The 16,102-nt window shown below is 36.4% G+C and overlaps 1 protein-coding gene across 11 annotated transcripts in view; it reads left to right on the forward strand.

The window, feature by feature from the left end:
- The first annotated feature begins 2,370 nt into the window (after window positions 1-2,370).
- The window catches only part of DYTN (dystrotelin), a 76,473-nt gene continuing 62,741 nt past the window's right edge, over window positions 2,371-16,102 (forward strand). For 9 of the 11 annotated variants that reach the window (XR_010080755.1, XR_010080754.1, XM_063400336.1 and 6 more), the window contains exons 1-10: window positions 2,380-2,508; window positions 5,073-5,119; window positions 7,144-7,218; window positions 8,157-8,358; window positions 10,397-10,482; window positions 11,048-11,136; window positions 11,814-11,885; window positions 12,231-12,394; window positions 13,254-13,365; window positions 15,474-15,619. Coding sequence is in view for 9 of the 11 variants with exons in the window: in XM_063400336.1 (XP_063256406.1) it covers window positions 5,101-5,119; window positions 7,144-7,218; window positions 8,157-8,358; window positions 10,397-10,482; window positions 11,048-11,136; window positions 11,814-11,885; window positions 12,231-12,394; window positions 13,254-13,365; window positions 15,474-15,619 (965 nt within the window). In the remaining 2 variants the exon portion in view is untranslated. Of the gene's footprint in view, window positions 2,509-3,145; window positions 3,232-5,072; window positions 5,120-7,143; window positions 7,219-7,258; window positions 7,367-8,156; window positions 8,359-10,396; window positions 10,483-11,047; window positions 11,137-11,813; window positions 11,886-12,230; window positions 12,395-13,253; window positions 13,366-15,473; window positions 15,620-16,102 lie in introns of those variants that run through there. The other 2 variants (XM_063400331.1, XM_063400339.1) reach the window with 2 other exon arrangements.

Consider the following 16,102-nt stretch of genomic DNA (forward strand, 5'->3'; position numbering starts at 1 on the left):
AGAGGCTAGCAAAAATAGCTCATGATTTTGCTTTTTTTTTACAGAAATGGAAACCTTGCCTGCTGGGTCACTTTAGCTAGAGTTATCTGAGGAGAAAATGCTGGAAATCCCTGTATTAAAATTAGGTTTCCATTCCTCAATAGAGCAAACTAGAAAGAATGTCTAAGCATTGCTGTAGATTTTGCAGTATTTTCCTCATTAAAAAAACCCCCAGGAAATCTCTAGGTGGAAAAATATTTCAATATTTCAGTGTGAATGTAACATTTTAACCTGTAGACCAAAGTAAAATTCCTACTGATTTTAGTAAGTCTAGGATTTCATTTGCATCCAACCACGTATTTCTTCAGACCAATAAACTATTGCAAAAACATAGTTTAATTCCTAAAATGTTCATATGAAAATTTTGAGCAGGACTGCTGCATACAGAGTAGAAGTTTTATAATTCAAAATATTTTTTCCGGAGATACTGAAACACAGTACTTTTGTAATAAAATATATTCTTACGCAAAATTCATTTTTTACACAAAAATATGTTTAGATATCTCCTTAGTGACAAATTCATCTTTGTTTCCATGTTTTTCCTTTTTATTTCATGAGTTTCAAAAGAATACTCATGTATTTTAAGTCAAACATAATTAAATTCTCATTCAAATAGAATTGTTGAGGAACCACTTTTACTTGCATCTTTGGTGTCTTAAATGATAGAGACTGTGTTAATGAAATGTTACTGTACTTGAAAAATTTTTATCAGCTATGTTTAAAACAAAATAGAAAGCTCCCTCTTCTTTGAATCAGTTACATATAGTTGCAATAAATTTATTATTTCTGTTCAGCTGGAGGTTCAAGCTTTGAATAGGGGTAGATTTCTTCTGTGAGGAAAGCAAGAGAAATTACTGGCTGATTAGGACAGGACTAGGAGGGATGTCTTGGAAAGAGGAGCTCAGAAAGCTGGGGTATCTCAAGGGATCTGGAAGAATGTGGGGCTCTATGTAAAGTGTATATGGGAGAAGCTACATTTAGAGGAACTGAGATACTATAACTGTAAGTATCTTCATGGAGGAGTTCACATGGAAATTGTAGAGGTAGGTGTAAAGCTTCTGGAAGAGAGGGCTTAGGAACCATTCAATTCATGAGGAAATGGTCTCCAGGGAATTAGTTTCCAGCAGTGTATGCACAGGAGATTGGCTGAGTTTCTGGGGAGCATCTGGAGGCAGAAGTCTCAGGAGAAAATAGCAGGGAGGGGTGCTACAAGTAGTCTCTACAAACTACCTGGTTTTTATATAATTCCTTCTCCAAGATAGAAAAGTTAGCTTTTCTAATGTGTATTTATGTTTTGGCTTTTTCTGTATGACTAGGCTTTAGCAATCTTACTTTTTGAATTCTTTTCTTCTGCTTGTGGAGATTGTTCAAACAAACTGCAGTTCAAGCACCAACACTGCACAGCTGTTAAGGGAAAGGAAAATAACTCTTCCTGCAATATATAAGTAGCTTATCCCACTTCTGAATCACCAGCTGAAAACCTCTCTTAGAGGCTGGGTGCAGAAAGAAAGAAAGAAAGAGAGAGACATGTTTGGGATGTCTCATGTATCCTAAATTATTCTAACTGGACTTGTCTAGTGGTCTGCAAGGTATTTCAGGTCTTTCCTCATGGAAGCATAAGTAAATGGAAAAGCTTTTTTCCTAGCTGGGGAAAAAAGAAAGAAAAATAATAATAGGAAAGCTAAAATATGGTAACATATTCAAAGTCGGTTACAGTTGAAAAACAGCAATTGACTTAGTCATCTGTAAGTTTGGATTTTCTACAAGTAATAAGCAATTTCTGGTACACATTTTTTCACAAGTCTCTAAGTCATGTTATGTATGCAGGATATTCACGGTATTGAGGTCTCCTACTACCTGGGTGTTATGGTAACTGTTGAAAAATTTATGAAAAAGGGCTTTAAGTTGTATGTGTCTTACAATTCTTATATATAGATTCCTCATAAACCCTAGCATTTGGGTGTATTGAAGAGCTTTGTGGTTGGTCTGAACTATTCTTGTTCTAGGACATTACCACTAGGGCTTACTGTTTTTCTTCTTTGTATAGCTGCCCCAGCTCTTTGTTAAAGTACACTGTGCTTTCTGCATTACTGTGTCAGCTTCTACCTCATTTTCAATCTCTATAGCAACAGTTTCTCAGCAACTGGGAGATGCTTAGTAAAGGCCTCACAATTCAGAAATATTGCACTCCAACCATAAAAAAAAAAAAAAAAAAAAGTGCTTTGAAACAAAGATCAAAGAAGTTTCATCTTTAATAATTCAGGATATTTATTACTAATTAATTAGTGTTCTCTGTTTTGACTGCTTAGACAATTACCTGATACTTTGATCTGGGCCTTTGCTAGGCATTTGTTTTGAGCAGCTTTAATTTAAAAGCAAAACCTTTGGAGCCGTGTCTTGAAGTCAACTTTTAAGTGCTGTAAAACTACTGGACTTCTCTGGCAGTGTCCTCTGACTTCTGGACCTTTAGTAAGTAATGAGAGGAAGGTAAGCACAGCTACTGTATTTAAAAGGAGACAATAATTTTTGCCTTTGAACAAAACATAGAATGTTTTCACCCTTCACATGAAACAAAAGTAATTGTAGGTTCTTTTATGCATATTTAAGATGTTGATCAAATGTTGTCTGATTTCAAAAGAGGAAAAGTCTCTGTGATCAACTCAATTGATCTGCTGGGAGGTTTCTGCCTTACTTCCTGTGGCTTGTCTTTCTCTGTACTTTAATTATGTAGCATGCTTCAAAATGCATTTTATTTGCTAAAATACATATTCTGAGAACCTGTAAGGCAAACAAAGTACATGTAAGTAATCAAGTGTTGCTTTTCTTTCACATTCCACTAAGAGTCATGAAAAAGGCTATCCTGGTTTGCACATAAGAATATTCATGTTAATAGGGCCAGGATTGTTTACTGTGGCAATTTGTTTCCTTAACATTTGTACATAGTTTTAATTTTTTTGTTTGGTAAGTGTTTCTCAGTATTAAAGCACACTAACTGAAATATGACACACGGGCTGAAATAGTGTATCAATGGGCAGCAGATACTGCTTCTGCTTTCATATTGTGTTCATTTGCTACCACCAAAGTAGATTCTCTTTGTTTCACCCAGGCACTCCAACTGCAGTCAAGATCTGGACTGTCCACAGCATTTTGTATATGACAATGTGGACTGTACATACATTTATAATGTCTTCTGTAAGTTTGTGGAGGGAGAGTTCATAGATATGATACTGTACAATGATAGCCAGTTTGGAAAAACACATAAACACATGGTTAACTTTGAGACCATGAATACCCTAGCACAAGACTGTAGAGTGTTTTTCCATATGGGTAATTTAAATGTTAGACATTGTGCTGTACTGGATCTGGTCATCTTACAGTAAGTATCAAGCACTCATAGATTATGCATGCTTTATAACTCTGTAAGTCAGTGGATCTGTTCTTATTTGAGTGAGCAAATTTTAATGAGTTCTAGTTTAAGTGAGTTTAACCTGGATATTTTTACATTCGTCCCGTCCACTTCCTTTATTTTATCTACTTCTGGTACAGGGAGAAAATAAAGGAGACAAGCTGTGTGTTTGTAAATCTACCTTTCTAGATTGCTACATGTAGCTTTCACCAAACACTTATGTTTAATTCATTGCTCTGTGTCTTCTGATTTCATTGGTTTCTGAATATGAACTTTTCTGTCAAGCTATGCAGAGGCTCCTACTACTGCAGCTATTTTAGGAACAGTTGTATCACATTTTCATATATGTTGCATATGAATATATATCTGTAGGCAAACTTATGTGCCTGTGTAAGTGCTGGGCAGAGCTGTAGTTTTGCAGAACCTTTAGTAAGAAAGAAAATAGAATAGTGGAAAAGAAACATAGTGGTATTTCTTTCAAAGAAGGACTAAGTAAAAACTGTGGCATTATAGTCTTTTCTTGAATGAAAAGACTATTAAAGCAGATCTGTATCTCAGTATTTGAAGTATCTAAATATAGGTTATGACTGAAATTTAGGGACTGAAACACAAAGTTGCAGCTTTCACCAATTAAAATGGTGAGAAGCATAATTTTGGTAGACTCAATAATTTTAGATCATTGAATATTTATGTTTCATATTTGGCCAGTATTCGTCATGTTTATGACAAAAGATCAATTATTCTCACCGAAAAAATGCAAAAAGTGAACATTTGTTGAAGTTCAGAATTAACACCAAATTTATTATTTAAGTTTTAGATAATTTCCAACTATCTAATTTTTATTTATTTTAGCAAAATCCCTTTGTTCTGGACGATAAGACATATAGATGGCCTTTGGAATCTTGTGTGACTTAGATCCATTATACCTACTGTTTTGCAACTGCAGTGTTAGCTGAAAGATAGTTACTACAGTTAATTCATATTTATATTTCTGTGGTTGGAAATATAATGTACTTTAGAGCATTAGTGAAATAAATCCTGAGGGGAGACATCCAGTTTCCATTATTACAGGGACATAACTACTTTTGCTTTCACAGTTGTTTAAATAAGTAGATTCATGGTTAAGCTTCCTTTTCCCTTTCCGTATCAGGTCAATAAGAAATAATGTCAGCTCAGCCTAAAACTTTAGTTCTGCTTGAAAATTTTAGAAGATACTTTTGAGTAATTTTAATCAATGAATCTTGGGAAGAGTCTTGATGTAGATATGCCCTCTGTGACCTGCTATTGTACACTATGGACCGTGTAGTAACCCTGCATGTAAACATTGGGGTCTTAATAGTGAAAGATCTCATTTCCTGTACTTAAAACTGTTTTAAGGATTGGTTTTGTCCCGCTACAATTTTGCAGTTACTTGAATTACTCCTATATTATGCTGAGCAGAGAGCTTGCAATTTGCTGGCATTTCTCTGCACGTGACACCAAAACTATTTTGTTTAATGTAATTCTGTTTAATTTAATTTCTGAAATGCATCCAGCGAAGTGTTCAGATTAAAAGGCTTAATTTGAATGATTCGATATGTCTCTGTCTAGAATATGTGGTTTTACACTTTGGTTTGTTTTGTTATAGAGTGCCTAATGCCATCTGTTAATTTCAAATGGATCCAGACTTGCAGGGTAAGGATTTTTCTTATTTTTTTCCCAACTTTTCTCAAAAGGCATTTCTGTGTCTTTTTGAACAGAAACTACTGAATTTTAATGAAATCATGCCACCTTGAGAATCTCTGTGCTGTAGCATGTAAATTACAAATTACACAGCTGTGATGTCCTACCTTTATTGTTGGATCCGTCCTGGCACCTTCCTTGGCATTATCATGTTGGCTTATGGAATGGTCAGGCACACAGGGCCATGATCCCTAATTTATAATAAATGCTAAGTTTTTTTCCGTACTTTGGAATAGGCATGAAGGGTGGCCATACGCTCCCTTTTTGAGTGCAAAATCTCAGCAGATGTCTCATCTGCCACAGGGCAAATAGCTCAAAATGCAGAATAGCAGGTAACCAGCTGAAGATGTCAGAAATCAATACACTTTTGTGGGTGTAGGAGCTCCTTTGTCAGCTTCTCAACAAAGGGCATTTATACTTCTTGAGGTGAAATTTGACCCACAGCAGAATGATTGCATGCTGGTTTTCTGTCCAGAGGGGAAGCTCCCTTCCTATGAGAAATGAAAGATTTTAATGTCCCTAAATAGCCTCTCATCAATAATAATTCTGAAATGCTTTGCTATTTTACTTATGTGTCCTCACAAGTTAATTCTGGAACTGTGCTTGACAGGCACAGAATGCCCTACTTTGAGGCCACATGTTGTCTATAAGGGTGAACTTGAATTAGGTAGCAGATGGCTACTAAAACAGATTCCCTTCACTTTGAAAATCATCTTGTGCATGGAAGGTGTCTGAGTTGAATCATGTCTATATTTCTAGCATTTGTGTTTGAAAATAATCATTTGGAACTTAATCCATAGCCTACTGAAAGCTGTGGGAGTTGTTCTGCTGCTTTCAAAAGGACTTTGGATCAGTTTATTGAGGAAAGAGAACTGATGATGCGTGGAAGTCAAAACCCATTTTTCACGTTGCATGGCATGCTATACTACATTTCCAAATAATATCACAAAATATAGTATGACAAGATCAGGACTAAACAGATGGTATAGCAGTTATTGTCATCTTCCTATAGCTTAGACAGCATCTGGGAACCAGCAGAGCCCATAATTTGCTGACTATTAATATTAATCTGGTGTATTTCCTGGGAACCGTTGCACACAGATTGGTTCCTTTCCAGACTGAACAGGTGAAGTATTTTGTGAGTTATTTATACATATTTGTTGCTTATCTTTGACCTTAATCAACTGTGTGTAACTCCTCCTTCCTGAAGTACAGGGAGAAAAGAGTCTCTGAGGACAGAAGGATAACTCATAAATCCCTTTCTAGTTTTTGAAGTTTAGTGAACAAGCCTTGTTTTTTAGTCATGAAGTTCTAGGTATGTGTGTAAAATATCAGGTATAGGTCATGGTCAGCATCTCTTACTTTCCACTCAGAAAAACATCCTTTAGTGATGTGAAAGAAAGAAGCTGAAATCATATAAGGGTATGGGATTTAGTCAAGCAGATTGAGTGGATCTGCTAAACAGAGATGTCAAAAGTAATTTGCTCTGGTAAATGTTGTCTTCTTCTCCAAGACTTCCACATGTTGATCTTGACAGAAGATTTGTTTAGTGCTTGAAACAATATGCATCCAAAACAATAACCCTGCTGTGCAAACTGACAAACTGTTCCTCGTAGAAGAGTATCTCTGATCAAAAAACCTATTTGCCTGAAGAAATATTATTTCATTATGATCTTGGCTAAAAGTATGTGCAGTGCAGAACCCTCATAGGCCTTGTTCTGATCTGTGAATAAACTTGATTCCCAAAGAAGCAGATGTGCTCTCTCTGTTAAATTGTCACTGTTTACAAGAAGACTGTTCACCCCACAAAGTTATTTGAAAAAAAGAAAATGTTTTCTTTTTGTTTTCTCTTTTTTCCCCCCAAGTTTTCCTTCAGAGTGTCGATCAATTCAAAACTCCAAATTTGGTTTGTTTTGATTTTTAGTTAGTTTTGAATGAACCACTCTATTGTAATGTGTGTTTTTTTTCTTTCACAGAGGCCTTCAGTGATGTTCAGAGCTCCGTATACAGAACAGCCCTAAAACTACGCTCAGTACAAAGTCTTTGCCAGTGTTAGTAGCCAAAGACAATCCTGTGTTTTGACAGGGAGGAGAATCTGTATAGAATTTGTACTGCTGTCACCATGAGTTATTATGCTACTTTGTTCTCTCATTTTCCACCTTAGAGTTTCAGAATTGATTATGAACACCTAAGATCTAGGTAGTGCTTCATATACAAATTGATTTTTTTTCCTTTTGAATGTCAGTGGAAATACATTAGTGAAATTCTAAAATTATGAGAGAATCAAATTATTACAATCTGCAACACTGCTATGTAGACATCAATGACAATTATTAATCTATATGTATTATTATGCTCATGAAAAGTCAAATGCCAATGTGTTTCTTAGGAGCTGATTTATTAGAAATAATCATGACTTACTGAAAATGCATTGACTGACTATAAGAATTTATGAGAGCAAAATAGAATATGATAGACCAGAAAACTCCTGGTTAGTATTCATTCTCCCTGCCTGAAGTGAGAGAGAGAATTCAGTGCAAGCAGAAAGTTGTGCAACGAAGTCCTGGTCACTTAGCTCACTTTGAAATTACTGGATGTAAATTCCATATTGAGCTAAATTTCATGGAAATCTCAAATTTTCTATTTGAAACAGTCTGTTGCTGAAAACGCACAATATTGCAGGTGAGCTCTTCAGGGTAGCAGGTGACTAGTTTGTTGGCCTTGGACATGTTTCTTTCATTTGGGGATTCTCTTCTGTGAGTATATTTAGTCTGGTCTCAGCCCTGATGTGGTTTATCTGCCTGATGTTCTGTGTCAGTGTGGAAGTACCAATTCATACAAGTACTGTTTTCTTTTTATGTGGTGTACTGTTCTAGGCTTCATTTTACAGACTTGTCCTAGCTAGGCATTTCTGATTTAAAAAATAGTCATGCTTGCATTCATGAAAAGGCAGGGATCCTCATTCATGTCTTCTTTAATTTTCCCACAGTGGATTTGATTGACGTTTCTCTGATTCAGCATGTCCTATCAAGTGAACAAAGCCAGAGGGAAGAGCAGATTTCTCTGAACATGCAGCAAATCTCTAGAATGCTGATGAAACTGTTCCAGAGGGCAAGATTAGAAAAACCAGGCCAGGTAGATCCAAGAGCTGCTGAATTCACATTGAGCCTGCTGATTGCCATGTATGACAGGTGAGAAGAATAAATGTAGATCCATTGTGAAGTACCATAGAAACAAAGAATGTTTTTTTTTTTTTTTGGACAGGACCTTAAAGATCATAAAGCTCCCACCCCAAGTATTGCTAGACTAAGTTTGTTTCTACCACTCACACACCATTTCTGTGTGAAAATCTCACATTTTGATTGGTTTTGCTTTGTATAAAAATTAGGACTAGTTCATCTGTAGGAATATGAGGCACAAAACTGCATCAGAAAAACAGTGGTCAAATGTTCCCAAAACTATCTGGAAATCCAGACTTTTGCCACTCCATACTGGCTTTTTCTCCGAACAGCTTTACAGAGTAGCTCTTCTTCTGACTTCCAAGATATTTTGATACACTCCTAAGAAAGAATCCATATTTGCCTCTGGAGAACAGTACCTGTGCACTGGTCAGGAATTTGCCAGTCACTTTTCATTATTCATTTTTCTCAAGCTTAAAAAGTTCATCTACCAATTATGAAACAAAATTGATGTCTCATAACTAAGCTGACTAGCTTAGTGAATAGAAAAATTTCTGAAAATAATAAGGAAACAGGTCACAGAGTGTATTTTTCTTATGTGTTGTTGGTGAATAATGAGTTAAGTCACTAAAGGAAGATTGTTTTATGATTATATCAGATTTGAAACACAAAGACTAAGTTCATTGTACAAGTTATTTACCACAGGTGAAATTTTTTCCTTCTACACCACAGCCAAGTTTTTTACTGAAAGTAAATGAGATGTAAGTGATCTGCAGGAATTTTTCTTGAATCATTATTCATTACTCATATCATCATTACTGCTTAAGGTCCCATTTTATCAAATTTTTTTGTAAAAATCAATTAAGTTTAATAATTAATGGTTTATTAAGAAGGAAAGCCAGAAACATCAAGAGATATCAATAATTTTGTGTCCTGTAGGGAAATTATTTAGAAGACTCTTCTTGACAGATCTATCTTGGTCTTTTAGTCTATTATCTTAGGACTGTGTCATTTTCTCTTTGCTGCTATTTCTTTTTAAAAAAAATTTACAAGTTTCTTGATATGTATATAAGATAGAAAAAGCTTCTTATAAATTTCTAATCATGTTTTCTCTGTAGAGTGATATTCTCCACTATTAACACTGGAAAGGATTTCATAGGAGGAGCACATAGAAATTTTCCATGTTTGTGTGGTAGTTTAATTAATAAGCTTACATAAACATCTTAAGGGAGTTTGATTGCATACTTTAGCTTCAGTCTTGGAGTTTTTTCTTTGAAATTTTTGAAAAAACAATTTCCCATGCAGTTCATACTTTAAAGACTATATTGCAGCTTTACCATGTGGATTTATCTAAAGACTGTTGAAGACAATTTTATGTAATGATATTTTGAAGCTTTGCAAAAGTACTATCTTAAATATAGATTTCCAGGATTTCCTGATTTGTGGTTTCTGATTAATATCTGCATTGTTTTCATTTAAAAAATTAGTGTTTTTCATTAGGTGCCTATGTCACAAAATTGGGTTCTAAATTAATCTACATTATTTATTATCTAACCATCAAAACTAAATGTCCTGCTCCTGCATGTATCCTTTTGATTAAATTAAGTTTCAGTGAAATTAAATGTAGTCACCCCAAGAGAAGCTCAGTGCAGATCTGGGGCCCTAATGGAGCTGCCTGATGATATATACAAAACTCAGATTGTATCCTTTATTCACTACTGTATTTGGGAAGGCTTTCCACAAAAAAGAGCAGAAAATTTTTAGGACTTACATTGTAAATGTAAAATTACATTTTACTTGGAATGTGAAGTCTTTGAAGGAGATGTTGTCTTTTTTCTTTATGATTCCACGGTATCTTGGAACAGTTAACTCTGCAGTTATGTTCAGTGACAAAGGGTTCTAGACATAAAATGTCACTGAAATGTTACATTGGTTTATACATATAAAAGGATACTTGTTTTGAAGTTTTCTTCTTAAATAGCATTCTATTCTTTATAAGTTTGTCTTTATATTCTCAGTGAATGTAGTGTAACTTATTTCATTTTCCTAGATCTGGAACAGGGTATATCAAAACTAGATCTGCTGCAGCTGCCTTAATTTCCCTTTCAGGAGACACTCTACTGGCTAAATACAGAGGTGGGAAATGTATGATTTTATACACTGCCTGAAATTCTGAACATTGAGGAAAATTTTGATTGTAATTTTTTTTTTTTTTTAAATAAAATTCAGCTCTGCTGTGAAAAAGTCAATTATGTCAAGTGGTTAGTTAAAGAGAAAGGCTGATGCAGAATAATGCTTTTCAATCAATATCTATAGCCATCTTTGCAATAAAGAGCCTCAGAAGAGATCATAGTAAAGTTTAAGTAGAACTTCTATTTGCCTAGCAGAAAAGAACAGAAACCCCAGGTTTTAAACTAGCAATTCACAATTTAAATAGAGCACTTCTTGTATAAACATATTTAAATATTTTTCCTATTGCTGTAAGAATGAGTTCATTGCTTTCTTCCTTGTTTTCTTCTCTTTCCCTTTCTGTAGGGAGAATCATGGTCACAGCAGTCACTGAGAGCCTGTTAGGTACATAATAAAGTGAAACTTTCTTGAGGGGTTTATTTGTTAGACTGTAATTATCATAGCAGTTTGAGGATATCTTGAAGACAGTTCAGGCTCTGCCAGGATAAAAGGTTGTTTCCCTTATGTTCAGCTTTATTTCAGTTTTATGCTGTCCCTGATGGGAAGGAGACCCTGATTACCCGTAGTGCCCTGAGAAGCCTGCTAACAGACCTAAATCAGGTAATGTCACTGCAGTGCTGTTTAACAACAGATTTGGTAGGAGTGTTCTAACCTAGGAGGGAAAAAACCCTCATGATTGATGCTTTTTATGTTTGATTACCTCATGGGACTGAAGTTAATAGGACACTGTGGACATCAGGAGCTATCATGCAAAGTAGGTAAAAGAAACAAATTCTGTCCCTTTCCTCAAAATAACCACTTGCATTAGTGAATGCCTCTGTGCATATGTGTTGCATGAGCTTACAGGTCCTGCAAACAGCTGGATACAACTATTCCTAAAGCAACTCCAAAATTCAGATGTCTGTACTCACTAGAATAGCTTGCAATTGCAGCAAGTTGTCTTAGCATACAGGTATTTCCAGCTGAACTGGTGCTGAAAATGGGATCTGAAAATGAGCTCTGAGATTTAAACTCAGTGTCCTTCAGTATGATAGTGTGGATACATAGTATGTTGATCCATTACAGTAAGTGAGTTGGAAACAAATCATTCTGACACACCCTGAACTGTGAAACTGCATACTGATGGTATGAATATGAACGGATTTTCTTCAGAACAGTGTGTAAAATGACATTGCTATAGATACTTCACCATCTGTGTGCTGTCACCATTGCAGCAGAGCATGACGGGAACATCTGTTTTTTATTGAGGTGTTTCTGAACCTTTCTTCTTGATGTAGATCCCAGCCATTGTGGGAGAAGGCTGCACTCTGTCTTGTGTGGAAATTGCAATTCATGACTGTTTCCATGGGGTGAGTGAAATTCTGATGTCCTGCGAAATTATTCTGAATGTTGCTGATTGATTAAAACTTCAAGTGTATCACCACATAGCATCCCCAAGTATCTACTTTTAAGAAGCAGGGCTGATGATCAGTCTCACAGAATGGGAGGATTTGTATCTATAGAAAAGATGCTCAGTAAGATACTACTGAGGACTCTTGCATTTATTCCAAAACCTTTGGAACCCAGTAACATTTTACAGGAATGGAAAATTTATGCCAGCAAAATCCAATATCAGAGCTTTTATTAGAGATTGTAGATGAACCACCAGTTTTTTTCAAGTAAATGTATGAACTTGAGACATGTATTTTTTCTAGGTTCTGAATGCAGCTATTGTTGAAGAAAAATTCCTGTCTTGGCTGAGATCAGAGCCTGCTGTTCTCCTGTGGCTCCCTACATGTTACAGATTATCAGCCACGGATATGGTTTCTCACCAAGCTAGATGCAGAGTCTGCAAAGTTTTCCCCATTACAGGCATCAGGTGTGTCAATAGTCTTTAGCATCCACATAATTAGTTCTTACCATTGTTTGCATACCTTACAGGTTGTAACTGATGTACTAAGTAACAAACTTTGGATGTAATCTTATATAACCAGGAGAAGAGGATAGAGAGAACCACTGCAATCTAATGCTCAAGCCTTCATCATACTTCTCTTTAGCTTACTAGCACAGACATGACTATGAAAATTTGCCAAAGGTAAAATGGCAGTCCAAAGGTAAAGCAAATTAAACCTGTGAATCTCATTTCTTAGTTATTTTTCCTATAGCAAATTGTATTAACTAGCTCTTTAGGTTTTCCATCTTAGCATCTTGGTCATTTAAGTAGTGGTATAAAATGGCATAGTGGTATAAAAAGAACACTATCCATTACCTTTTGACCAGAACGCTCAGAAAAGCATTTTACTGTTACTGTGTTCTCACTGATTGTAAGCTTGCAGGTTTAGTTTCTTGCATTTTTAGTTTTTGTTTATGAATCCTATGTCAATATTACAGTTCCATGGGAGCGGCAAATGGAGGGAAGCTGGTGCATAAGAAGCATATGAAGTTGTAACTACAATTTGAAAAATGGGAAATGATGCTAGAACAACAGTTTCTTCCATGGATTGCATTTCAGTGTGGCAAACAAATAAGATAAAAACCACTGGTGGCTTTGGAGAGAAGTCCACAATCATTTGGACAAATAACTTGAATTCAGAGAATGCCGAGGAAAGCCATTATTCTAACAAAGATGTTTCTTTGCATTTCAGCACCCAGGGATATGGGTTTCCAGTAATCAAGCTTACTTACACCAAGTTCTGACTTGTGGGAAAGTAAATAAATCTTTTTGTATTCCCTCACAGGTATCGCTGTTTAAAATGCCTCAATTTTGACCTTTGCCAAGCCTGCTTTTTCACTGGCTGTCTCTGCAAACCACATAAGAGATCACATCCTGTTGTGGAGCACTGTGAGCAGGTAGAGTCTTATTGTACTGATTCATTTCCCTGTTGTGGTTCTTTTTGTAGGCAAGTAGGCAGCAGATTCTTGAACTACATGCATTAGAAAGTTATGTGTGTTTTAGCCATAAACGGCCATGACGTATTAGCATTATTAGTCTGGGAACAGGGAGACAAGAAAAGGACAAAAGCAGGCTTCTAACCTTAGAATGAGTGTTTTGTTCTGAAGTAACTGAGTAGAGCTATGAAATACTCCAGTGCAAGTCTTCTTCTTAAGGAATTTTATGGCAATTTTCTGTTATCAGATAATCCTTAAACATATGAGAAGTCCCCTCAATGTCCCAATGTTCCTTCATCCCAATCCCAACACAGACTCATCCAGAAATTAACTAATCCTAAAGTGATACAAACTCCTGCATGAAATATCTTTCTTTTCTGAATGTCTTCAGTTTTCCACTTTATTGTAAACCTTTCTAACTCATTTGTCTCTGTCAGTTAGGGCTACAGCACAAAGAGGCAGCATGTGCCCAGCTAAGATCACATACCAGGACTCTGTTACAGGGGCAGCTTGTGCTATCATCATACTAGTGGCAAAGTACAACACTGGCAATTTGTGTTTGGAATACCAGCTTCTCCTTTGAACAGGAGATTCCAGATCTTGCACACAGCAGCAGATGAGGTTTTTTGTGGATCTCTATAGCAGTATCCTTCTGTTCCAGTAAATGAGTTGAAAAGCACTTAAGAAAATTTCCCGAGAAAACTGTACCTCCCGGTCTCCTTCCCAGTCCTCTGCAGTTAATGTGAAAGATACCTGGGCAGCCACTGTCTGCACTAAAACTAAAGACTGTTAGACTGCTCTTGTAGTCACCCTTTGTCTGGGGTAGCATTAAACTCCTGCCACTTCATTGCTCTCTGTCTGAAAACAAAACCCTATTGCTAACATTGTGCAAAATTATATCTGGATCCTCAATATCTGCATTAAAAATAACAGTTCAGTTCTCCAAATATTGTTCCTCATACTTCATCTGTGTGGAAGTAGGAAAATCAGATGTTAACTGATCTTCTAATGAAGAGGTTTCTAAATAGAGGCATTAAAATCAGTGTGAATGGAGAGTGAATGGGAGTATGTGTTAGTGGAAGCACCAGAAGGAAGAGCAAGAGAGATAAAGCAAGGCAAGAGATGTTGCAGCCACATTGTTGCTGCACAATTGCAATTGAATCACTGAAGTTAGATTTCCTTTATGAAGCCCTACTCTAACCCTGTAAATATTACTTTATAAGCCAAATATTACAATACAGGCCAAAATCTATACCAAGATTTAAAAGATAAGCTAGTCACTATGACAGACACCATTTTTGTGTCTGTTGAGTGGGACATAAAATAATCAGCAGTAAGTTGCTATCCCCATACCTTCGACTCTTAGCAGGTGCTGTTCTTCTCTGAGTAAGTTTTCACACTGTCTTTATCAGGAATTTTGCTGCTGAGTGGGGTTTTAAAATATCAGCAGAGTTTTTCCTTACCGTGCTGACACCTTGTGGTAATGTTACTGCCACGTTGAGAAGCACAAGGAGACATGTGGCGTCTTTTCTTTGTTTTGCTGATGAGTCTGTCAGGGCTCACCCCATGTTCTGCATTAGTCACCTGGGGCAGAACTGGTTTGTGTCTTCCAACAATACAGCTACTGAGCTAAGTTGTTGTACATGAGCCTGACACTCCTGTGATAAATGTGTATTTTACTGTATGCTGTGAGAGGAGGATGGGAGCCATGGAAGACTATATCTACCAATACTTTATACAAGTATAAAAGTATTTCTTCTTTAGATACTAGTCAGCAGAATTATTGTTGTGACTATGAGATTAATCATTGTAACTACCAAAATCCTGCATTAGGCATTTCCAGGCTGCCTGACTTTGATCCAGGCAGTATTTTGCATAAAAGAATTGGAACTGCTCTTGCCTGTGGTCCTGCAGCATTACCCACCTCAGCTCCCCTTCTAGGGCTCAGATAGCAGCCGTGAACCTCATCAGATGGTGAACAGGTGGACCTTTGCTTTGGAATATGTCTGTTTCTGGGCAGTACCTGTTTGAAAAGTCACTTTCTTCTTTATTATCCCTCATTCCAATAGATGTCAGCAAAGGTGAATGCAAAGCACTTTCTCCGCACCATCAGGAACAACCTGTTTCAAGAACGCTGCAGAAGAAAAGAGGCTCAGAGAAGGACAGCTCTGGAGCCAGTGGAGGAGAGGCACTTCCCTGCTCACAAAGGAACTTTGTGAGTTTCAGTTTCAGATGCATTTATAACTTCTGAATGTCAGGCTGTGGAATATTGTTTGGTTAATGTCCTTTGAGTAAGGAATTTTGTTATGACAGATAGCATATCATGATTTTTCTATTAAAAAAGGAAAGAATAACTGAGAAGCTGCTGCACATTGTTCTGTAGCTTAACTATGGTTACCATGCTGACAACCTAATGATCAGTTGTCTTATAAAATATACAGACTTGTGTCTTGTTTCCTCCTTCCTTATGTTGTCTCTTTCACACCATTCAATTTCTTATATTCAGTCTACTGTCAAGCATTGCAAATATTTACTACCTTTACAACTGCATGGGTTTTTAAGCAGCTCCTCTCTGACAAATCCATTGGAAATTAGCTGTGAACACTTTCCATGTGTGACCCACAGTGCATTCACTGGTAGACATTCTACTCAAGGCCCTCTAAATTGCAATCCTGTGGAATTACTCACAATAGCAAGT

Source organism: Prinia subflava, chromosome 6 (assembly GCF_021018805.1).
Source record: "Prinia subflava isolate CZ2003 ecotype Zambia chromosome 6, Cam_Psub_1.2, whole genome shotgun sequence".
Taxonomy (NCBI): Eukaryota; Metazoa; Chordata; class Aves; order Passeriformes; family Cisticolidae; genus Prinia; species Prinia subflava.